At 47.0% G+C, this 24092-nt stretch overlaps 2 protein-coding genes across 3 annotated transcripts in view; one reads left to right on the top strand and one right to left on the bottom strand.

Annotated features, from left to right (window-relative positions):
* Positions 1–13174, bottom strand: part of PRDX1 (peroxiredoxin 1) — a 44859-nt gene extending 31685 nt beyond the window's left edge. The window contains exon 1 of the mRNA XM_019937898.3: positions 13035–13174. The gene's annotated coding sequence lies outside the window, so the exon portion shown is untranslated. The remainder of the gene's footprint in view (positions 1–13034) is intronic.
* Positions 13175–13237: 63 nt separating this feature from the next.
* On the top strand, positions 13238–22954 carry AKR1A1 (aldo-keto reductase family 1 member A1). Of its 2 annotated transcripts, none has more exons than XM_033867389.2 (9): positions 13238–13387; positions 18010–18096; positions 19817–19936; positions 20108–20259; positions 20854–21049; positions 21388–21587; positions 21861–21933; positions 22085–22171; positions 22789–22954. In XM_033867389.2, exons 2-9 carry the CDS (start codon positions 18016–18018, stop codon positions 22852–22854), a joined length of 975 nt encoding a protein of 324 aa, XP_033723280.1. In that variant the 5' UTR covers positions 13238–13387; positions 18010–18015; the 3' UTR covers positions 22855–22954. The 2 variants fall into 2 exon arrangements, with proteins under 2 accessions (XP_033723280.1, XP_073646573.1); XM_073790472.1 differs by lacking the exon at positions 13238–13387 and adding an exon at positions 13570–13589.
* The last annotated feature ends 1138 nt before the right edge of the window (positions 22955–24092 follow it).

Raw genomic sequence — 24092 nt, 5'->3', positions numbered from 1 at the left:
CCCACTTCTATTTCCAGCTGATGGTACCTGTAGAAGCGCCTAGGGGTGTGAACCTACCATAGGTGGTACTCTTGAGAACCACTGACCTACAAAGGCCCGACTCTAGTCACTACTAATCCCTACTAGTTTGTTACTCCTTTGAGCGCATGGACCATATGTGAAAACAATTCTCAGACGTTTATTCATTGAGCCCTTAGTATGAGCCAAATGTCATTCTTGGCTTCAGGGTCACAGAGATCAATAACCCACTAGGAAAGGCAAAGGGGTGTCCTGGAAAAAGCAAGGACTTTGGAGTCACAGATGTAGGTTGTAGTAGTTCCATTACTGTCTGACCCTGCATAAGTCATTTAGGCTCTTCTCAACTGCAAAAGGGGGATAATGGTCTCTACTTATAGGGTTGTTGTGGAGATTAAGTAAGGTAATTTCTATGAAATATTCAATACAGTGCCTGATGCATATAGAAAGAAACCAATAAATACTAGCTATTGTTTTGCTATTAAAAATGGTAGCTAGGAATACCCTGGTGGTCCAGTGGTTAGGACTAGGCTCTTTCACTGCCAGGGTCCGGGTTCCCTGGTCAGGGAACTAAGATCCCGCATGCCGTGCAGTGCGGCCAAATTAAAAAAAAATTTTTTTAATTAAAAAAAAAAAAAGAGAGACTTCCCTGGTGGTCCAGTGGGTAAGATTCCAGGCTCCCATTGCAGGGGGAACTAAAGACCCAGCGCAGCCTTAATAAATAAATATTAAGAAAAAAAAAAAGTAGCTAAGGCATGTTTCCTAAACCAGTCTCTGGCCTCGAAGAGATGGTCCCAGTTCTATGGGTAACACAGGATAGAGCACACAATCTTAGTTCACAGTGAAATATGGTACAGCGGAATCATGCACAGATGCAATGACATGCTGGGGAAATGAGGGCATTGGAGCTTGGATCTGGAATGATGAAGAAGCAGACTGCATGGCATAGTTCTCAGGGCCTGGTGCCAGCCTTGCTGGCCCTCAGCAGGCTCTTGATTTGGACCACAGGATCCAAGGGGCTGAGAAAGAGAGCGATGCCTCCATGCACAAACCCATGGACACTCCCAATAGCTCCCCAGGCAGGGATTCTCACTCTTGGGGAAAATTAGTCAGGTCTTGTCAAGTTGGTATCATCCATTTGTTAGAAGATCCCACATTGAAGGCTGGTTCTGAGCTGTCCAGGGTTTAGAAATAATTCTGCCCTTTAGGGACATTCATGGATTGGAAAGAATTCAGATTTTCCTTAAATGTGCTCCTGCCCTCTACTATTATGTCACTAGAGGGTCAGCTCATGAAGGCAAGATCTTGTTTAAGGTATCTCCAGCGCCCTAGCAGAATACCTAGCACACAGTAAGAGTTCAGTAAGTATTAGTTGAATGAATGACTACTGAATGAAAAGACACTCGGCCGTGAGCACCTGGAGGTGAGTCTAGATTTAAGGTCTCCCTCTCTTTCCGGGGATTTTGACTGACACTGACGAGGGGTTTGGATCCAAGGGTTTGAGAGGCCCTGCTGAGGGGCAGGCTGGAGGGTATGGACCTCTCCTCACTTTCTTGTCTCAGATTCCTTTCATCTAGGTAAAGTACATAGGCCCCTGCTTCTGCTGGCTGTAAGCTTCCAGAGTGGCCCTTTTATTGCCTTGATTTGCACATGGGTCCTCTGAGAACTTGGACTCTGTTCTTGAATTCTCAGAAAGCCCAACCCAAAGTAAGCAGGAAGTGCCAGCAAATAAAACACCAGTATAGACTCAGAAACTTGGGAAGAGGACATTTCCTCATCCCTCTGAAATGCTGAAATGCTCAGTGAAGCAAGGCTGAGAACTTGTCCCTCCCACCTAATAGTCCAGAGGGGGACATTTTCTCCTGCTTCCTAGGAGACACCTATTACTTTCCAGCTTTTCATCTGTTTGAGCCTCTTCCCCTGGCATCCCATGAAGCTGCCTCTGTGCACCCATCTCTGGGCCTGCATTCCACCTCTTCTACTTTAGCCCCTCTGGACTGTGAATGTTATAGCCAGAGGACAAGGCTGATCCATTTTTGTGTCCTTTTTTGCACCTAGAAAAAGGACTAGGTGCTACGGTCTGAATGTCTGCCTCTCTGCACACCGCCCCCCCCACCATTAATATGTTGAAATCCTACTACCCAAGTTGATGGTATTAGTACATGTGCATTTGGAAGGTGTATAAGTCATGAGGGTGGAACCGTCATGAATGGGATTAGTGCCTTATAAAAGAGGCTCTTCCGGAGAGATCCCTTGACCCTTCTGCCCTGTGAGGATACAATAAGTCTGTGACCTAGAAGAGGGCCCTTCGCTGATCATGCTGGCACCCTGACCTCAGACTTCCAGCCTCCAGAATGGTTAGCAATAAATTTCTGCTGTTTATAAACCACCCAGTCTGTGGTATCCAAAGCAGCCCAAACAGACGAAGATACTAGTGCTTAGTAAATGCCCAGTAAATGTTAGCTGAAAGCATGATTCCCTCCATCATTCTCTCCCTTTTCTTAGCTCCAGTTTCTTCCACTGGACCCTTCCCCTTAGCACATGTTCACGTTCAAATTCCCCACATAGTGAAAAACTCTTCCTCCATCTGCTTTTCTCTCAAGCCACTAACCCATCACTTTCCTTCCCTTTACTATATGCTTGAGAAGTCTGCCCTCTGATTCTCCACATGTCTGTCTCCTCTTCACTCCTACATCCAATCAGGCTCAGGATTAACCACTCCACTGAGCCAGCTCTCCACAAAGTCACCAATGACCTTCATGTCAACCGAATCCAAAAGTTTCTGCTGTGGAGATTAGAAAGTATGAATATAAAGAGTATGGCAGATAGCATATGCTCAATAAAATGGTAGTTGTTCTTATTTGTTTTAGTTTCCCTAACATTACTCACTTACTTTTTATAATTTGTTAATTTATTTATTTATTGGCTGCATTGGGTCTTCATTGCTGTGCCCGGGCTTTCTCTAGTTGTGGTGAGTGGGGGCCACTCTTTGCTGTGGTGTATGGGCTTCTCATTGCGGTGGCCTCTCTTGTTATGGAGCACGGACCCTAGGCATGCAGGCTTCAGTAGTTGTGGTACGCGGGCTCTAGAACGCAGGCTCAGTAGCTGTGGAGCACGGGCCTAGTTGCTCCACAGCTTGTGGGATCTTCCTGGACCAGGGATTGAACCCATGTCCCCTGCATTGGCAGGTAGATTCTTAACCACTGTGACACCAGGGAAGTCCCTGGTACCTCTTTTTAATTTTTTTTCTCTCCCTCCCTCCACTCATTATAAAGGTAATATAGTTGTATCCTAGCCTCTTTACCTAGAAAACCAGAGCTCAGAGCAAAATTTACATGCTAAGGCTTCATTGTGAGGTTCTACAAACAATATTCAGGACAAGAATAAGGGAAAAACAGAAAGGAAGGGAAAGAAAACAAAAGGTGAAGTGCTGGGCTTCCCTGGTGGCGCAGTGGTTGAGAGTCCGCCTGCCGATGCAGGGGTCGCGGGTTCGTGCCCCGGTCCGGGAGGATCCCACATGCCGCGGAGCGGCTGGGCCCGTGAGCCATGGCCGCTGAGCCTGCGCGTCCGGAGCCTATGCTCCGCAACGGGAGAGGCCACAACAGTGAGAGGCCCACGTACCACAAAAAAAAAAAAAAGGTGAAGTGCCTCAGAGCTAGCCACAGCTTTATAAGAAGATACAGCTAATTACTCAGTTATATAGGACTGAGAAACCATATAAAATGACGTTACGGTGTCTAGGAACTGTTTACTGGAGAGAGGAAGAGAAAACTATCTGTTGGCTCTTTGCTTCTATCTCTCATTTGTCAATTTCCTTATACCGTATGAGATATTAACTCCACTGTACTTCCAGGTTGTTTCCTCGCTCTTCAGTGCAGTCTTGGGAGATTGATCCCAATTACAGCAAGGGCTTCAGCTTACTCTGGAAGTGGTGTTAAGTGGCCAGATTCTCTGTGGGCCTCGTTAAGTCGGACCTGAGTGTCATAGCAGCTGCAGCTCCTGCTATAGCAGGTGCAATAGAGAAAATACAGAAGTCTGGTCCACACACTTGGGGAAGCTGAGGCAGACTACTGCATCAGGAAGTGGGTCGGTCCACAGTAGTGACTAGCTCTCTACAGAGTGGAGAGGCTGGAAGCAGGTAGGTCCAAGTGAATCTGGAGAGGTACTCAACTGGATTCAATAAAAGACCTATGTTTCAAAAACTTTATAAATACAGAAGAAAAACAAAATAACCTATATATCCACTAATCAAATGCAACTATTGCAATTATTTTGGTGTGTTTCCATCCAATCTCTTTCCTTATACATATAGGTTTTTCATTTTTTTTTAATTTGAAAATATTTTCTAACTTTTTAATTGGAGTATAACATAATGGAAAAGTGTACATATTAAGTGCATAACTTGATAAATTTTCACAAATTTATCATATCCTTATAAATTAAATCAAGAAATAGATCATTAATATCACCCTACAAGCTTCGCCTCTTGCTCATTTCCAGTCTCTACATCTCCAAGGGTAATCACTATCCTGACTTCTGACAACATAGTTTTTTTAAAAATTTTTAAAAAATTAATTAGTTAACTTATTTTTGGCTGTGTTGGGCCTTCATTGCTGCACACAGGCTTTCTCTAGTTGTGGGGAGTGGGGGCTACTCTTCATTGTGGTGCGCAGGCTTCTCAGTGCAGCGGCTTCTCTTGTTGTGGAACATGGGCCCTAGAACACCCAGGCTTCAGTAGTTGCGGTGCGTGGGCTCAGTAGTTGTGGCTTGCAGGCTCTAGAATGGAGGTTCAGTAATTGTGGTGCACGGGCTTAGTTGCTTCATGGCATGTGGGATCTTCCCAGACCAGGGCTTGAACCTGTGTCCCCTGCATTGGCAGGCAGATTCTTAACCACTGCACCACCAGGGAAGTCCCCATAGATTCGTTTTTACTGGTTTTATACTTCATAAAAATGGAATTATACACTATATGTACTCTTTCTTGTCTGCTTTATTTCACTCAACAGTAAATTTGGGAAATTTATTCATGCTGTTCCTTTTCACTGCTGTATAACATCTCCAGATGTTCCAGAATTTCTATTTAGCACTTTTTTGAAACTGACTCTTTCTTTCATGCCATTGCATTCTTATCTTCTGACTCAGTTTGGATTTTGGAAGGCTAAAGAGAGTTTCTGATGGTCTTAGGGAAGGAGTGCCCCTCACTCATTTGAGAGAGCTCCCAGAAGTTAGTGCTCTGGAGAATGTGGTAGCTGATATGAAGGCTACAAGTGTCATAATCATTTTGCCACCATAAGGAGGTCAACTTCAGGATGAATATGAGATTGGAAAGCAGAGAGAAGAAACAGAAACAAACTGGGATCCTGATGACATTGTTGAGCTGCTGAATCAAACCAACCTTGAAGCCTGTCTATGTGAGTCCATAAATTTCCTCTACTGTCAAAGCCAGCTTAAATTAGGTTTTCTGTTAAGAGCAACAGAGTCTTTTTTTAAAAAATTTATTTATTTACTTATTTTAATTTTGGCTGCATTGGGTCTTGGTTGCAGCAAGCGGGGGATACTCTTCATTGCGGTGTGCGGGCTTCTCATTGCAGTGGCTTCTTTCATTGCAGAGCACGGGCTCTAGGCACGTGGGCTTCAGTAGTTGCAGCACGCAGGCTCAGTAGTTGTGACTCACGGGCTCTAGAGCACAGGCTCAGTAGTTGTGGCGCACGGGCTTAGTTGCTCTGTGGCATGTGGGATCTTCCTGGAGCAGGGCTCGAACCCGTGTCCCCTGCATTGGCAGGAGGATTTTCAACCACTGCGCCACCAGGGAAGCCCTGTTTTTTTTTTTTTTTTTAATCTCCTACAGCTAGTGGATCACTGAGTGCTGCCAATTCTACTCCTAAATATTTCTAAAATTTGTGTCTGCTCCATGATGAGTGTGAGCTGCTGTCCTAGGACAGACCCTGGGAGAAACACACTCAACAGACAGAATGTGCGGCTTCCCTGGTGGCACAGTAGTTAAGAATCTGCCTGCCAATGCAGGGGACATGGGTTCGAGCCCTGGTCCGGGAAGATCCCACATGCCATGGAGCAACTAAGCCCGTGCACCACAACTACTGAGCCTGTGCTCTGCAGCCCACGAGCCACAACTAGCCGGCGTTCCACAACTACTGAAGCCCACGTACTTAAAGTCCGTGTTCTACAGCAAGAGAAGCCACCGCAATGAGAAGCCCACACACTGCAACAAAGAGTCGCCCCCACTTGCCACAACTAGAGAAAGCTGCGCACAGCAACGAAGACCCAACACAACCAAAAAATAAATAATAAAATAAAATAAATTTTTTTAATAAATAAAATAAATATTTTAAGGGACCTCTGTGGTGGTCCAGTGGTTAAGACTTCACCTTCCAATGTAGGGGGTATGGGTTCGATCCCTGGTCAGGGAGCTAAGATTCCCATGCCTCATGGCCAAAAAACCAAAACGTAAAACAGAAGCAATATTGTAATAAATCCAATAAAGACTTTAAAAATGGTCCACATCAAAAAAATCTTTAAAACAATAAATATTTTAAGACAAACTTTTTTTACAATGAAATTTTCAATTGACTGAATGTACTATTTACTTATACTAAATTAAACACCTAATACATAAATGTGAGCAGTTTATACATTGCTGTCAATTCGTTTGCAGAGATACCTGCATCTTCATGTTCATTGCAGCACCATTCACAATAGCCAAGACATGGAAAAACACGTGTCATCAGCAAATAAATGGATAAAGATACACACACACACACACACACACACACACACTTATTATCCAGCCATGAAGAAAGAAGAAAATCCTGCAATTTGCAACATGGATGGACCTTGAGGGCATTATGTTAAGTGAAATAACACGGTCTGCAGAGAAAGACAAATACAGTATAGTATGGTATCACTTACATGTGAATTCTTAAAAAGCCAAGTTCAGAGAAAGAGATGGTAAAGGAGTGGTTACCAGGGGCCTGTGGTGTGGGGGGAATGAGAAGACATTGGTCAAAGGGTACAAATATCTAGTTGTAACAGTAACAAGTTCTAGGGATCTAATGTACATCATGGTGGTTACAGCAAATAATACTGTATTATATACTTGAAGGCGGCTAAAAGAATAGATCTGAAATGTTCTCACCACAAAGAAAGAAATGGTAATTATATAACAGGACAGAGGTGTTAGCTAATGCTGTGATGGTAATCATTTTAAAATACAGTTGATCCTCGAACAATACAGGGGTTAGGGCACTGACCCTCGTGCAGTCAAAAATATGCTTATAACTTCACAACTGGCCCTCCCTGTCTGTGATTCCGCATCTACGGATTCAATCAATCTTGGATTGTGACGTACTGTAGTATGCATTTACTGAAGAAAATCCACGTATAAACCTTGTTGTTCAAGGGTCCACTGTATATAAGTGTAACAAACAAACATATTATTCACAATGTTGTATGCCAATTATATTTCAATAAAGCTGAAAAAAAAATTTCTACACACTAAGTTTCTGCATTAAGCTTCTAGAGGAGTTTATCCTTGTTACTTCAACTGAGTCACAAATTATCCCATAACTAAGCCATGTGAAATGACCATTTATCATGCTCAAAAGTTCTGTGCGTCATGAATTTAGATAAGGCACAGCAGTGATAGTTTGTCTTTCATCCATGATATCTGGAGCTTCAACTAGATGACATGAAAGGCAGGTGCTAGACTCATATATGAGTTCTTGTTCCCTCACAGGTCTACTGGTTGATAATGGCTATAAACTAGAATATTAGGTACTCTGCACACAGACTTTGCCATATGGGGTCTCCATGTTGGCTAGTTTGGGATACTTCTTCCCAGCATGATGACTGGATTTCAAAGGTAGATTTCCCAAGAGAGGAATGGATGGCCAAGTGGAAGTTGCATTGCCTTTGTTAGACTAGCCTGAAATCACACAGTTTAACCATATTATCTTCAATGAACAGTCACAAATCCTTCCCAGTTTCAAGGAGAGGGGAAATAGACCCTATCTCTTAAAGGGGATTATCAATTTTCTGTCAGATGAGCCAGAAATACTGCTGTGACCTTTTCCAGAAAATCCAATCTTCCACATTCTACCCTCTAGCCACAACAATGAATTTTTTCCTGTATGCACAGTCCACTCACCTCTCCTTGGAGAACCTCCAAAGTCACATCACATTAGGATATTTCAGGTGTAGACTGGAGGTCAAGAATCCTGTCATCTAGGGACTTCCCTGGTGGCACAGTAGTTAAGAATCCACCTGCCGGAACTTCCCTGGTGGTGCAGCGGTTAAGAATCTGCCTGCCAATGCAGGGGACATGGGTTCGATCCCCGGTCCGGGAAATCCCACACGCTGCAGAGTAACTAAGCCCGTGGGCCACAACTACTGAGCTCTCGCACCTAGAACCCGTGCTCCACAACAAGAGAAGCCACCACAATGAGAAAGCCCATGCGCTGCAACGAAGAGTAGCCCCTGCTTGCAGCAACTAGAGAAAGCCCACATGCCGTAACGAAGACCCAATGCAGCCAAAAAATAAATAAATTAATTTAAAAATTTTCTATCATCTAGATCAGGCTAGCCTCATCTAGATAAGGCTCATTAAGTACAGTTTCCCTCTATGTGAAGACCTATATATATATATGTTTGCAGTATGCAGGCCTCTCACTGTTGTGGCCTCTCCCGTTGCGGAGCACAGGCTCCAGAGGCACAGGCTCAGTGGCCATGGCTCACGGGTCCAGCCGCTCCACGGCATGTGGGATCCTCCCGGACCGGGGCACGAACCCATGTCCCCTGCATCAGCAGGCGGACCCTCAACCACTGCGCCACCAGGGAAGCCCACGCAAAATTATTTTTAATGGTCTATCAACTTTTACCAATAGTTTTCAAAACAAAGAATTGGAAATGACTTGCATAAGGGTTTATGATCCAGTCATTAGAGTCATCAGTATTTCCAAAAGTTCCTTTGTTTAGTAGCCTCAATGCACACGGGGGCAATGCATCCTATGAGCTGGCTGAGAGGTTTGTCTCTTTTAAAACGGAGGAGGAAGATTGTAAAAGGGATGGTGCGTTCTCATGCTGATCTCTTTTAGAAGAATATACCACCAATTTGATGACTATTGCTCTGAAAACTCTTGGAAGGCTAGTGTTGTGCCTTGCATGGAACAATCCCAGTGGCCAGAACTAAGAGCAAAAGTCTCAGATCTGGGGAAGGAGTGGGCAGGAGGGAGTCCATTAGATGGGGCAGAAGATTGTGGATTGTGGGAGAGTCCTTTATGGCCTAAGCCATTTTGTGATCTAAGCCTGGCCACAGTGCTTGTCCTTGAACAGGTCTCAGTAATTAGTGATCTTTTAAGGGAACAAAATTATGCAAGAACAAACTGTTATCAGGCCAGAGGAGTAACAACAGCAAAGAGAAGACTTCCAGTTCTGTTTTACAAAAAAAAGATTAGCCTGAAGCACTCAACCACCAGATCAGTTAGAACGTAAGGGATGCTGATGTCGAGATTTTCTGACTTTTGTGACTTTAATCAACTAAAGTTTGGACTCTGTTGACCCCCCAAGCCCTTTCATGAATATGCATGTGCCCTTAGCTTAAACGTTCCCATTTTTGCTGTCAGGGAGCAGCAAAACCTTTGCCTTTCTGCTTTGGGAAAGATCCCTGTTGTTCTCTTTACTTGTTGCAATAATGACTGAACAAAAGTTCATGTGCCCCGTGTACAGTGAGGCCAAATAAACCTAAACATCAAACATTGAAGCAGAGAAAGGTCTATTGCAAGACCAAGCAAGGAGAATGGGTGGCTCATGCTCAAAAACCCTGAACTCCCCAATGGTTTTTGGGGAAAGCTTTTTATAGGCAAAATTTGGGATGAGGGCTGCAGGGTGTATGGCTTTCTTCTGATTGGTTGGTGGTGAGGTACAAGGCAGTGCTCCAGGAATCTTGTGCTCAGCCTGAGGTTGCTATCCTCTCCCTGGGTGGGGGTCTTAGTTCCTGCAGAAGATCTCAAAAATATTGTTATGTATATTCCTTGAGGAGGAACCAGGACCCTGCCCCAAGGCTGCATTAGTATTTCTTGATTGTTCCTCTGTTGTTTCTGCATTTCCTCCCTTCTCTGATTAGAAACTGTTTTAACCTGCCCTTTGGAACTTAGGGAAGGTCAAGGAGGCTGAATGAAGCCTATTTCCTACAAACAAGAAATGGGGGACAACAGAAAGGCTTTGTACCCAGGAGTCCTACAGGGTCCTGCTAGGTTTCAATAATAAATTCTCCCTTCTCCTGATCTTTGGCTTGGTTGTGTCTTTTGGCTTGACACCCACCAAGGGATGAACCCAGTTTTTCTGGTAACAGTTCTCTTTCTCTGGGGACCCCCTGCCCTACCTGCTTATAATGGTCTTTGCTGGGCTAAGATGAACTTGAGAGATTCTAAATTCTGATCAGGTAACAGGGAAGAGCTAAATCAGACTCCATGTCTGATCTGTTTCATTGCCTTTAAACTTTGCTTTTTGTTGCTTTTGTTATTATAATCATATATAAATGGCCTGCCTCAGGTAACCATGCCCACCTGTGAGTGGCTGCAAGAAAAAAGAAACTAACACATCCCCTCACGGAGGTTGGTCATTCCAGGAGATGTTTTGCAAGACTGATGGCCCTTTTGCTTTACTTCCTCACTGCCCCTCTCTCTCTGATTCTACAAAAGAAATTGGCATCCAGGCCCAGATAGGACAGTTTTTCAGAGACACTAGTCTGACACCTTCTCCGTCTGCTGGCTTTCCAAATAAGGTGGTATTCCTTGCCTCAACGCCTCGCCTCTGATTCATTGGCCTGTCGTGTGGTGAGCAGAGCAAGCTTGGACTCGGTAACAATCACATAAGCTGGAATCTGAGTGTCTTTATGAGGACAGATGGTGTGAAATGTCGGACATTTAGTCCATCAGGACACCACTCCTACTTGGGAGACAGTGGGGAGTAATCTGGGTGTAAAAAAAGATGGGGAAGGGCTTCCCTGGTGGCGCAGTGGTTGAGAGTCCGCCTGCCGATGCAGGGGACACGGGTTCGTGCCCCGGTCTGGGAAGATCCCACATGCCACAGAGCGGCTAGGCCCGTGAGCCATGGCCACTGAGCCTGTGCGTCCGGAGCCTGTGCTCCACAACGGGAGAGGCCACAACAGTGAGAGGCCCGCGTACCGCAAGAAAAAAAAAAAAAAAAAAGATGGGGAAGAGTGGTACTGGGGGAGTACAGATGGGTGGGGGAGGAGTTGAGGGGAGAAAAAGGCAGAGCTACACCAGGACAAATCTGCTTCTTGCCCACTTCCACCAAGGAAAACATCAATTCAAGACACCTCTCAGCCTAAATGGCAAACGGGATTTCAAATCTCAGAACTGTAACTTGGGACTTCCCTGGTGGCGCAGTGGTTAAGAATCCGCCTGCCAATGCAGGGGACACGGGTTCAATCCATGGTCTAGGAAGATCCCACATGCCGCAGAGCAACTAAGCCCGTGCACCACAACTACTGAGCCCACACTCTAGAGCCCACGAGCCACAACTACTGAGCCCGTGTGCCACAACTACTGAAGCCCGTGCGCCTAGAGCCCGTGCTCCACAACGAGAAAAGTCACCGCAATGAGAAGTCAGTGCACCTCAAAGAAGAGTAGCCCCCGCTTGCCGCAACTAGAGAAAGCCCGCACGCAGCAACGAAGACCCAACGCAGCCAAAAACAAAAAACCCACCAAAAAACAAAACTGTAACTTAATAACTGTGTGACTCTGAGCAAGGGAAACCTTGCTGAGTCTGCACAGTCTGTAAAATGGAACTGAATACCTTCCTCACAGGAGGCTTCAAGTGTGCTGGTAATACTGTATATTCATCTGGATGGTGGTTATGTTGAAAAAAAAATCACAGAGTTGTACGTTTAAGATTTGTGCATTGTTCTGTCTGTATTGTCGACTAAAAAAATATTCACAAACTAAAAGTTAGAGTTGTTTTATTTGGTGGCAGTTTTTAGGACTTCAAGCCCAGAAGGCAGCATCTCAAGTAACACTGAGAGAACTGCTCCAAGGAGGCAAGGGGGGAGCTAGGATATATAGGAGCTTTGTAACAAAGGGCAGGTAGTCAGAACGTCATAAGATTACCGTTAATTAAAGAAAACCAGAAATCCCAAGTTAAGGAATTTAGCGCTTTTCTCTGCATGGGAAGATGCAAGAAAGGGTCTGGGCTCACTGAAATCATGCCTTTGCTATGCAACTCAGCTATCTGGGGCCAGTATCCTGTGTTTTCCTATCTTGAAATCAGGGATCACCTTAGGGAGTGGCTGCAGTCTGATGGCTGCTAGATGGCAGGTATTCTTTGTTTCCTTCCTAAATTCCCTTAGGGCTCACTAGCTCACCTTCGGTGGCGGCTGCACAGCTTCAATCGCTGATGATTGCGACATCCTTTGTTTCCTGATATGGCAGGCAATATTCCATTTACCAGTATGCTATACTTTAATAAAAAGGCTTGCAGTAAATAAAATAAAAAAGAACATTCCCCTTCCAGGATTGTTGTGAAGACTCAATAAATTAATGTTTATAAAGCCTAAATATACATAAAACATAAATGCGCTGCCAGGGTCCACAGTCCGGATACAGAGAGCACTAACGTTTACCTCTTGAAGCCTGTAGTCCCAAGGTCTTCCCTGTTACTGTCAACCTCTGTGCTGCGGCTGTTCTCTGGACCTCAGTTTGCCTGACCAAATAATGGGACCAGTTTAGGTGTTTTCAGGGAACTTGGCCAACCCGGCTCTAAGGAAGAGAACAGATCAGAGTGGGGCCTGTAGTCCTTAGGGGGAGTCGACTGCATAAGTCACCACGTGGCAGCCGGGGTCTCCTCCCTCTGGCCGCAGAACGAGCAGAAGTTGCCCAGAGCGGCCTCGCGGGGGCGCGCGCTGCAATATGGGCCAGGCAGAGGCGCCCCCTGGCCCCGCCTCCGAGGCCGCTTACTTGGCGGTCGGCGCAGGCTTCACTCACCCGGGAGTTCTCCAAACTCGCGCTGTGGAGTATGCCCAGACTCCGCCAATCCACCCACCAGCGTCCTGAGGAAGAGATGGTGCAGCCCCCCAGCTGAGGCGTCCACTCCCCAGCTTGTTTCTGGGGACAGGGGCGGGGTTCACCACTGCGCGTGATGTTGAATGCCCGGCCCCAGCCCCTCCTCTGGGAGGAGCTTCCTCCTCACCGCCAGACTTAAGTCCCGCTGTCCAATCTCAGGCCAGTTTTTTGCTGCTCACCAATACCGGAAGCTGAGGCCCATTGGGTCGCTAGCAGGGCACAGGACTGAGCTGAAAAGCCATACTTCCCTGCTAACGTCCTGTGCTCGTGCCGAGGTGAGTTTCTCTTCTGCTGCCCCATCTTTGTCGTAGTGGAGATGGCCTCGAACCTTCACTACAGATGTGTCCGCCCCCGGGTTAGAGTGAAGAGCAAATGCTGAGGAGGCGGCCCGACTTGGTTTCTGATTTGAGCTTCCTCTTATTCGCTGAATGATCTTGGATAAGTTCTCAGTTTCTCTGGACCTCAGTTTTCTCAGCGGTAAAATCTGTTCCTACATCAGAACTGTATGTAACAAGAGTTAAAGTGAGATAAAGGTCTTAAAGCTCCCAGCACATACTGTCAGTAAGTTTTGGTTGCCATCTTCCTTTTGTCTACCCACCAACACGATTTTTTCAGGAACTCCGGCTTTAATGTGGAATTGCAGAGACGCTTCTCATAAGTGGCAGGAGGCGTGTGGGTTCGCTTGCTTAGGCACCTGCCTTGGGTTTGGGAAAGCCAGGGCATGTTTTTCTGTTGACCCAGTGCTCTGTTAAAGTGAGACTGGAATCTGAACCTTCACCAGATGGGGTTAGTATAAATTAACTCTCCCTTCAGCCTGTCCATACTCTGGGCTGCAGGACCTCCCTTAGAAGAGTCTTGATGATTCTGATCAGTCCTGTTACTTTTCCCAAGGTCTCAGTTTTCTTATCTGTAATACAAGAACAATCCGAATATCATCCTTTCTGGAGTCACTGGGATTTTTTTTTTTTTCTTTTTACCGAAGATGATGGTAAATGCTTTGTTATTTTCCAGAGATGATTTTTTCCAGGTTATCCAAGAAGTAAGGGAAGAAGGTGATGGAGGCAGTGACTTTATCAAATGCCCCTCCTGCTGACAAGATCTCCCCCATTTGCCGCTGTGTGTGGGGTGGAGGAGGGAGCAGGCACTCTAGCAGCTACAGGTTTAGGTAGATGATAGGCCCTGACCTCAAGGAGTACCGAGATTTGTGAGGGAAAATGAACAAACAAATGCAGTGATGTGCACAACTGTCAGGACATGGGAGGAACCAGAAATTTAAACTGCTAGCTGAAGGGTGACTTGCAGTTAGCCAGGCAAGGGTGGGACTTGGGGAAGGAAAGTGTGCAGAGGCCTGGAGTCAAATATGGTGGCTGGTTCTGCAAAGCCTGGAATATGGAGTCTGAAATGAAGAGGTGGAGAGATGGGGGAGGTGGGAGCCAGGTTATAAAGGGTATTACCAGGAAGTCTGGACCTTATCCTGAGGGTAGGAGAGATCTACTGGAAGAGATCCTGGGAATCACGTGGTCAGATTTGGGGACTGCTTTGTGGGGAGAGGGGACACACCGGAAGCAGAGAGATCCCTGGTTCTGGGAGGGGTGGTCACAGCTAGAGCAGTGGCCCTGGAGTTGGACAGAGGTAGGCTGGATAAAGATTTAGGAAGTATATATTCTTTTCACATACATCAAGAAGTCCAGGAAGTGTTATTGCAATCTTAGGTTTTACATTACAGTTTAGAGCAAACAGTGTCTTTTGTAATATTTACAAGTATTTACAGGATTTTTAATGCAGCCAGATAGACCAAATCTTGGCCACTGCTACATATTTAAGGTGGCTTTCTGTCCTGGCTTCTTCGAAACCAGAAGAAGAAGATAAACTCCCCCCCATCACCTGCCGAAACCCTAATCTGATAATACTCAGAAATGCCTCAAACAAACTGAAATACATTAGAGGGCTTTTTTAAGGCCCCCATGGATTATACTGTAGACCGGTTGTCTGGTTTGCTTTAACACTTGTCACCCAGGGCCTTGAGTCCCTGGTGAGATAGAGTATACAGAAAGAAGAACATGGTCAGGCACTGTGCAGAGTGCTTAAAAATCTCTTTAGAATGGGGGAGCTGAGATTCAAGCCCAGGTCTGTGCCACCCCAGAGCTTGAAATCTGTGCTGTGTTGCTGGACTTGATAAGTATACTTTTGGACATGTTGAGTCTCACTTATCTGTAGGATATACAGGTGGAGATGTCCAGAGGGAGGTGAATATATAGAACTGGGGTGGGAAGAATTAGTGATTAAGGTGATCACTGAAGACTTGAGCTTGACTAGGGAGTGAGAAGGGATTGAGGACAGAACCCTGAGGGACATCAATATTTATGGGGAGCAGAGAAGAAAGGCCCATCCAGCCAGGGAACACTCACATGAATACTGCTTCCTCTTCTTCCTGTGTTTTCAAGTTTCCTGTATCAAGGCAGCTCTAGAGCCCTCCTCTGAGAAAGGAAGACTGAGCCTCAGAGAGAAGGAACCTAGGCACTGACCCGGGAATAATAAAACCTGAATCCTGGTACTACCCTCACCCGCCTCTCCCCACACACCCAGCTTTTCTCTCTTTTCCATCTAGAACCTCTCCCAAGATAACATGAGGGTTCTGAATTCTGCCAGAGGTCCAGCTAGGCAGATGCTGACAAGCTCAGAGCCTATTAATGCAGGGCTGGCTGAAAGGCTGTGGCACCAGGCAGAAGATGAGGAAGTCAGGAGCTGGTAGAGGATGACTTCCTGTCCTAGAGGAAAACATCTGTCTTCTGCCTTCTGTTCTGTCCTTTGGAGCTCTTGTTCTTTGCAGATCTGTGTTTGCCGTTTCTACCTCTATGATTCCTGCCCCTCCAAGCCTTAGCCTTTTTTTTTTTTTTTTCAGAAACTGTTTATTTTCCGTCAACCTATTTCCATTTTAAGAGTTTGTGGAAGAACAGCTTAAGACCACTCAGTGGTTGTTCCTACCCACTCAGTGGCCTGAGCAGTGGGAGCTGCAGACCAGTCTTCAGTGGCAGGCTGAGCACTCCAGTCTTCAGGAGGGAACTGCTGAATAGTCACAGGGCACCTGCACGCCTTGGGACCAGTCCGCCACCTCAAGGCTTAGCCTTTTTGGTTTTCAGTTTCACAAGCAAAAGGGAGAGGCAAGCATGAGGTTTCTTCCTTTTCCCCTGAGGCCAGGTTTTTGTTCATACTCTTCAGCCTGGGTGTAATTTCAGAGCCATCCCTTGTGTTCTGGTAAATCTGGGAGAGGTCAACAGGTCATGGGTTGATCAAGCCCAGGAAACCAGCCACAGACCCTGGTAGCAGCTAGCAGGCTAGTTCCTCCTGTGAAGTCCAGACATGTTTGCCTGATCCTTGGGCAGGTTGGTGTCCCTGGGAAGTTTGGTAATGAAGAGTATTGCCTTCAGTGGTCTGTGGTTTGCTGCCCAGGTTGAACATTTTTCTTTCTGTTTTTGTTTTAGCAGAAAGGGTAGTCTCCATAAGGTTATGCTAGACTATAAAATTCTTCCTGAGTCAGAAGTATTAGGAAAGACAATTTTGGTGTGTTGGTTATAGTTACAACTTGTCCAGTTACCTGCTCTACCATAATACTCTTTTTTTTTTTTAATAAGTTTATTTACTTATTTATTTATTTTTGTCTGAGTTGGGTTTTTGTTGCTGCGCACGGGCTTTTCTGTACTGTTGCGGCGAACGGGGGTGGGGGGGCTACTCTTCCTTGTGGTGTGCGGGCTTCTCACTGCGGTGGCTTCTCTTGTTGCGGAGTACGGGCTCTAGGCATGCGGGCTTCAGTAGCTGTGGCTCGCGGGCTCTAGAGTGCAGGCTTAGTAGTTGTGGTGCATGGGCTTAGTTGCTCTGTGGCATGTGGGATCTTCCTGGGCCAGGGATTGAAACCTTGTGCCCTGCATTGGCAGGAGGATTCTTAACCACTGCGCCACCAGGGAAGTTCCCCATTTGGAGACTTCTGATTTTCATAGCTCTCCAAACAGGGTTGCTTCAATCACCCACCTGCTTCGTTCAGTTAGAAATTTTCATGTATCTGTAATTTCCTGCTTTCTGCTGCATTGAAGTCCTGTGTCTAGTTCCTCTTCCTGGAAAGACTCTTACCCTTGACTCTTGGGACTGTCCCAACTAATTCTTAAAAGCCAGTGTCATTATTCCCTGGTTCTTGCCCTACAGAAGTCATTTGCTTTTCTGTAGCACAGTGTACATGCACATGTATTTTATAGGTCTGTGTTTACTTGCCTTTTCCCGCCTTTACCATCAGCTTCTCCTTGAATAGTTGGCTCTGCCACTTAGCTGTTGATTTGGGGCAAATAATTTTACCTCTCTGAGCCTGTTTTTTTCATCTAAAAAATAGTATACTTCTCTTGTAAGACCGTACTCAGGCCTAGCAGCATGGCCAATCAGACCTCTGAAAGAGGGACTCAGAGTCTCTGTAGTTCTGACAACCTCCTGGGAACATTCATTTCATCCTTTGAAAAGGGACCCTTTCCTGAGCCAGTTCTGTCACCTGGTCTCACTTTGTCTCATAAAGGCCTTTGTCTGTCTTACAGTGGTTTGAGACCTCATGTAGTTAAGGCTGGGTACTTCTGGGAAGCCACCTCGCCTTTGTTTTTAGGTTTTAGAGCTCTTTAAGCAGAACTTTAGCCTGATGGAAGAAGGGCATCCAGGCTGGTGGTCCCGTTAGTGTTTGTCCAGGAGTTACTGGCTTTGCGTGGTTCCAGGCACCTCGTCTCAGCTCATAGGCATATACACATGACTCTGTGTTTTTTCTCCTATCACCCCTGTGCCCCCTTCCTGTTTTACAGGAGTCTTGATCAGTGGGCCCAAGCAACGGCACTGACCCCATACCATTCTCTTCCCATCTATGTTTCAGGGGGCAATGGCGGCTTCCTGTATCCTGCACACTGGACAGAAGATGCCCCTGATTGGACTGGGCACCTGGAAGAGTGAGCCTGGCCAGGTGAGGGATGGGAGGTTAGGAGGGGGGCTTCTTGCTCCTCTGCTCGGGAAAAGGCACTATTCAGGAGAGGGTGTCTGTGTTTTTTCTAGCAGCACCCCCGCCCGCCGACTATACTTCACCTCAGGTGGGCTGAGCCTGGAGGGCAGTGGGAAGAAACAAGGGAAGAAGGGACCAGCAGTGAGCACTTGGCTTCCACAGCTGATTCAGAGGAGTGGTTGAGGGGCCCAGCACTGCCTAGAGTGTAGGAAGGAGCCCTTTCGCTGACTGGACCTGCACTGCTGTGAAGGCATGGGACCCCTCTGTGCCTGGCCTTATGCTGACCCCTAATATGCCACTTATCACCCTGTGCTGTGATCATGTCTCCTGTTCCACGCTGGGTTCCTTGAGGCCAGAGGTAGGCACACAGCAGGTATTAGGGTTTAAAGAATAACTAGGTCAACTGTTTAGACTGAAGGTCAGCAAACTTTTTCTTAAAGAACGAGGTGGTTAATAATTTAGATTTTGTTAGACAGTTTGCAAAATGGAGGTGATTATGTACTTATGTAACTATTTAAAAATATAAAAATCATTCTTAGCTCAAGGGCCAAAAAAAACCAAAAGAAAACTGCTAGAGTTTAGCAACCCCTGGTGTAGACCCTTCCAGCCCAGGGAGCCTAGGAGGAGAGACCTGTTTTTCTAGATTGACACAGGTAGAGATTCAGCTTGCACCTGGGGTGGAGCATCTCCTCAGGACTTGTTCCTTGTGCTTGGAATCTGAGTCAGAGTTTAGAGAAGTTTGGGAGGGACTCTGGCAAGGAGAATGGCCTCGTCTCTCTGGAATTTAGGCTGGTGTGGCTGGATGAACTCTGCCTTTTTTACCTTTGCTTTCCTTCCTACAGCTGCCTAGGAGGCTGGTTCTGTAGGCAGGCACTGACATGGCCTGGGGCAAGTCCAGGAGCTAGATGAAGGCAGTTGGTGACAACCAGAGCCAGGGCCAAGATTGGGGGCAGGGATGGAGGGGATGGGGAAGGGTATGGAGCGGCAGGAGTAGGGTCAGGTGTGAGGGGCATATGTCTGGATAGTAAGAGCTACACCTAAATGGGGATCTTGAGTGGCAGGGGCCTGGCACCCTTGGTTCTGCTCCTAATGCTGTGTGAGTCTGGTTTTTAACAAATTGACTGACCTGTCCTCCTCCTTGGTATCTGCTTGCTTCTCTTCTGGCGGGGGACTCTGGGCCCAGCTTCCATCTCACTTCTCTGCCTTCCTTCATTTTCTCCCCCCTCACCTCTTCTGCTCGCCTGAGCTCTCTTGGTCTACATGGCTTCCTAAGGGTCTCTCTCCATGTGGCTTTGCCCTGGGAACTATTTACCTGTGTATCATGTTTCCCTAAACAGCTCCCCAGGGCTGGGGACCTGTCTCCATGACTACACTTCTGCCTTCTGTCCCGTGTCAATGTGTCCATCCACCTTCTGAACATCTAGGTGAGAACACATTGTTTGTTTTAGCTGGGCCCTGCTGAGATTGCTTGGAAGGAACCTTGGAGGTTAGTGGGGTGGGGACAAAGGGTTTGGGGTCTCTGAAGAGACTTCTGGTCCCCGAGACTAGAGCCATCTTCTCACTTCCACTGCATGGATGACTGCAGTGGTAAATTCCTGCCCCCTCCCCGCATCAGTGACCCTCGGGAGGGCAGTTTCTGGTCCAGACCAACAGAGCTAAAACTTCTGCTTTTCTCACCTGGCAGGTAAAAGCAGTTATTAAGTATGCCTTGAGTATAGGCTACCGCCACATTGACTGTGCTGCTATCTACGGCAACGAGACTGAGATTGGGGAGGCCCTGAAGGAGAATGTGGGACCTGGCAAGGTGAGGACTGGGGCTACAGAGGGGTGGGGTGAGAAAACTCAGAGGCTGGGGCTGAGGCCTGGCGAGAGGGATCTGGCATCAGCTTCCTTCTAATTCCTCTCCCAGAGATGAGGGTGGGTGAGATTGGGTGCCCGTGGCTCTTCTAACTATGGACCCTGCCCCCTGTACTAGTTGGTGCCTCGGGAGGAGCTGTTTGTGACTTCCAAGCTGTGGAACACGAAGCACCACCCTGACGATGTGGAGCCTGCCCTCCGGAAGACACTCGCTGACCTCCAGCTGGAGTATTTGGACCTGTACCTGGTGCACTGGCCTTATGCCTTTGAGTGAGCCTTGCCAGTCTTCATCCAGGGAATCAGGGGTTGGCAGAGTCATGTTAGTAACCTTTTGTAAGTCACAGTAGCAGAACAGGAGAGGAACACTCAGCCTTTTCTGCTACAGTTTAGCTACAAAAAAGGAGTGCAGCCTCACATGGTGTGTATCCTAGGGGGTACATGGGTGGTCCCTCCTGCTGCCTTTGTACATTTGGGAAACGTACTAGCTTCTGCTGACCTAGGCCCTGGGGTTGCAGTAGAGTAAGCTCCCACAGAGGGTGTGAGAGGAGCCGACCATTAGCTCTGTGCTCTGTGCTTGGAGAGGGCTGCAGGGGCATGCAACTCCCCGAGGTGAAAGGAGTTAAGGAAGACTTTCCAGAGGAGAGGAGGTATAATGTGTCTAGGAAGAAGAAGACGGGGGATGGGCATTCCATATAGAGTTAACACTTGGGTTATGACCTGGAAAGGTGAAAAACCATGCTTGCTTCTCATTCTTGGCCCTTTACCCTTTCTGGGCTTGGATCATGGGATGTAGCATGGCTAGACGGGCAGGTAGGCAGGAGCCTGGCATTTGTGCCCACAGCGGGGGGGCCGTCTTTCACTCAGGCGGGGTGACAACCCCTTTCCTAAGAATGCTGATGGGACTATACGCTATGACTCCACCCACTACAAGGAGACCTGGAAGGCTCTGGAGGCACTGGTGGCTAAAGGGCTGGTGCGGGCACTGGGCCTGTCCAACTTCAGCAGTCGGCAGATCGATGATGTGCTCAGTGTGGCCTCTGTGCGCCCAGCTGTCCTGCAGGTGAACACAGCAAAGATCAGTTGGTTTGGGGGCTGTGTGTGTGTGTGTGTGTGTGTGTGTGTGTGTGTAAATGAGCATGAGTGAGCAGATGATGGGTCTACTTCAGAGAGATGGCCAGAAAGTTGTCAGAAGTGTGGTGCAGAAATCCTCTGCTTAAGGAAGGGCATTGAAGTGTGGGAAGAGAATGAAATAGTGGAAAACTGTCTAGAGAGTGAGAAAAGCAGGTTGAGGGGAAGCAGGGGGTCAGCGATGCAGGGTTGGTCAGGATGTGCATGTCTGGGTGGGGCCAGCAAGCTGGCTGTGGCCACCTCATGATGATAGGTTGTTTCTTGGCTCAGGTGGAATGCCACCCATACATGGCTCAGAATGAGCTGATTGCCCACTGCCGAGCACGTGGCCTGGAGGTGACTGCTTATAGCCCCCTGGGCTCCTCTGATCGTGCTTGGCGTGATCCTGATGAGCCTGTCCTGCTTGAGGAGCCAGTGGTCCTGGCACTGGCTGAAAAGTATGGCCGGTCTCCAGCTCAGATCTTGCTCAGGTATGAGCAATCTTGGGGAAAGATAGTCAGGTTAGGGAGAAGGCTTCTGGGTTGGGAGGCAAGGGTTGAGGGGTTCCTTATCCAAATGCCTGGATGAGGCTGAGAATCCTGCCGTGTCATCTGGGGAGAGGCCACTCTGAGGCATGTTCCCTATTCCAGTGAGGCTCAGGGGTTCCAGGAGCTCAGAGAAGACTGCATGGAGGACCAAAAAAAAAAAAAGTGCTTATGTGTACTGACTCCACTTCCTCATCTATACCTCAATTCCCCACTCAGGTGGCAGGTCCAGCGGAAAGTGAGCTGCATCCCCAAGAGTGTCACACCTTCCCATATCCTTCAGAACATCCAGGTACTTGGTGATGTGTCTGTCCTGTCTTCTTTAGTCCATTGGGACACAGTCTGGCCCTGACTGTTTGGCTAAGAAGGCATTGTTCTGGAATCCCAACTTCCACTCGCAAAACTGGCTTTCCTGACCACCCGCCCCCGCCTCCCATCCCCAGGTGTTTGACTTCACTTTTAGCCTGGAGGAGATGAAGCAGCTGGATGCCCTGAATAAAAATTTGCGATTCATCGTGCCCATGCTTACGGTGAGTGTGTATCACCCCCCCAGAGGCAGGGAATATGAGATTTGGGGCAGGATTCTGCCCTAAGTCTGGCCTCAACCTTCCTGGTCACAGGATGTTGTTGGTAGGATTGCTGTCCTGGACACAGTGGGCTCTTTTTTCTTTACTGAGCTCCGGGAAGTAGTCTGGGTGAGGGATAAGGCATGTAGCCTGTGAGTTCCAGTCCTGCATCTCGATACCTTGTAACCTAGAACAAGTTATTTAACTTCTCCAACCTTCAGCTTCCTATGTGTAAAAAGATCCCAGTTCCTGACACATAACAATTACCCAGTAAATGATATGAATGGGACATTCTCAACCTTGTTAGAGGTTTCCCTGTTGCACATAGGGAAATAAAGAGTTCATTATCCCAGCTGAGACTGCAAACTCTTAGGGGCAGGGTCAGCCACGTACCAGGCTGTGGGTTTGGTGCTGGAATGCTCTTGGTACTGTGGCATTCTCTGAGGCCCTAGCCTCAGTCTGTGCCATCTGTCATAGTGCTGTACACAGGTGAGGCTGTTGAGTAAGATTCTTGGGAAAAGATGTTCTGGGTCTTTGGAATGTCAGCTCCTACTAATGGAGTCATCTGTTTCTCTTTCCAGGTGGATGGGAAGAGGGTCCCGAGAGATGCAGGTCACCCTCTCTACCCCTTCAGTGACCCATATTGAGACCACAGCTTCCTGGCTTCCTTTTCATCTCTCCAGCTATAACGTCCTGCCATCCCCAGAAAGAAGGAGTTAATAAAGCCATTGGAGTATCCATCCATGATACTTGCTTGTCTTATTTGTCTGGTCAGACCTGATATGGAAACAGTTTCTTTTACGGATGCTGGGTGTGACCTGCGATGAGTCCAAACTCCCTTATCTTTCTTGATTCTGGAGAAACCAGTGTGTAGCTGAATTCCATGTCCGCCTTCATAAATTATAAGGTGTATTAGTGGAGTAGCGCCACCTAGAGGCATCTCTTAGCACTACATGCCATCCCAGTGTAGTCTTAGTGGGAATGCCAAAAATTGGTCACTTACGGACTGAGATCAGGGCAGCGAGAATCCTGTGGTTTCTTCACACTTCTGGGCATGGGTCTTGAGTTCCTGCATCCCGCCACCCATCTAGTCAGTGCCTAGATTTAAGAATATGAAGAGCCAACAAAACTTACATTCTGAAGTTTGGGAGTCCCAGCTTGGAAAATCAGCAAAACTGGGGACAGGGTCTTTTTCTCTCAGACACTATAGTCAGTGTGCATAGGCTACCTGAAGGAGGCAGAGTCAGCACCAAAGTTTGTCACTGTACCTAAGGTCCTATCTTATATATTTTGTGGTCCCACTAGAGACTGAAGTTTTGGGTTTTTAGCAGGGTTTTTGGAAAATCCCTCTAAACTCCGGTCACAAAACTCATTTTAGTTTTCTAGTTGAACCATTGCTCTTCATTCAGAAAATATTTATGGAGTACTTGGTCACGATGCGAGACTCTGGGGATATAGCTATAATCAAGACACATAGGTCCCTATAGTTTACTTGAGACAGACTAAGTAATGGTGTAATTAGTTTAATTACAGTTGGAAGAAGTGCTATGAAAAAGCGCAGAGTGAGAAGCTTACTGATTTAATCGGCTGAGATCTGAAGGATGAGTAGAGAATAATTAGTTAAAAGAGGTGAGAGTGGTAATAGTGTTCCATGCAAATTGGATAGCCTTGAAACTGAAAGAAGTTGTTGGAAAAACCTAAAGAAAAGTCTTTGTGACAAACTGAAAGTGAGCAGGGGTGGAATGGCATGAAACAATGCTGGAATAAGGTAGGGACCTGGTGATGTAAGGCCTAGGAGACTTTAGGTTTTTAATTTTATTTAATACATTTATACATTTATTTATTTATTTATTTTTGGCTGCGTTGGGTCTTTGTTGCTGCGCGG

The sequence above is a fragment of the Tursiops truncatus genome, chromosome 1, assembly GCF_011762595.2.
Source record: "Tursiops truncatus isolate mTurTru1 chromosome 1, mTurTru1.mat.Y, whole genome shotgun sequence".
Taxonomy (NCBI): domain Eukaryota; kingdom Metazoa; phylum Chordata; class Mammalia; order Artiodactyla; family Delphinidae; genus Tursiops; species Tursiops truncatus.
The sequence above is the reverse complement of the archived record's forward strand: the minus strand, read 5'-3'. Positions and strand labels throughout refer to the sequence as shown.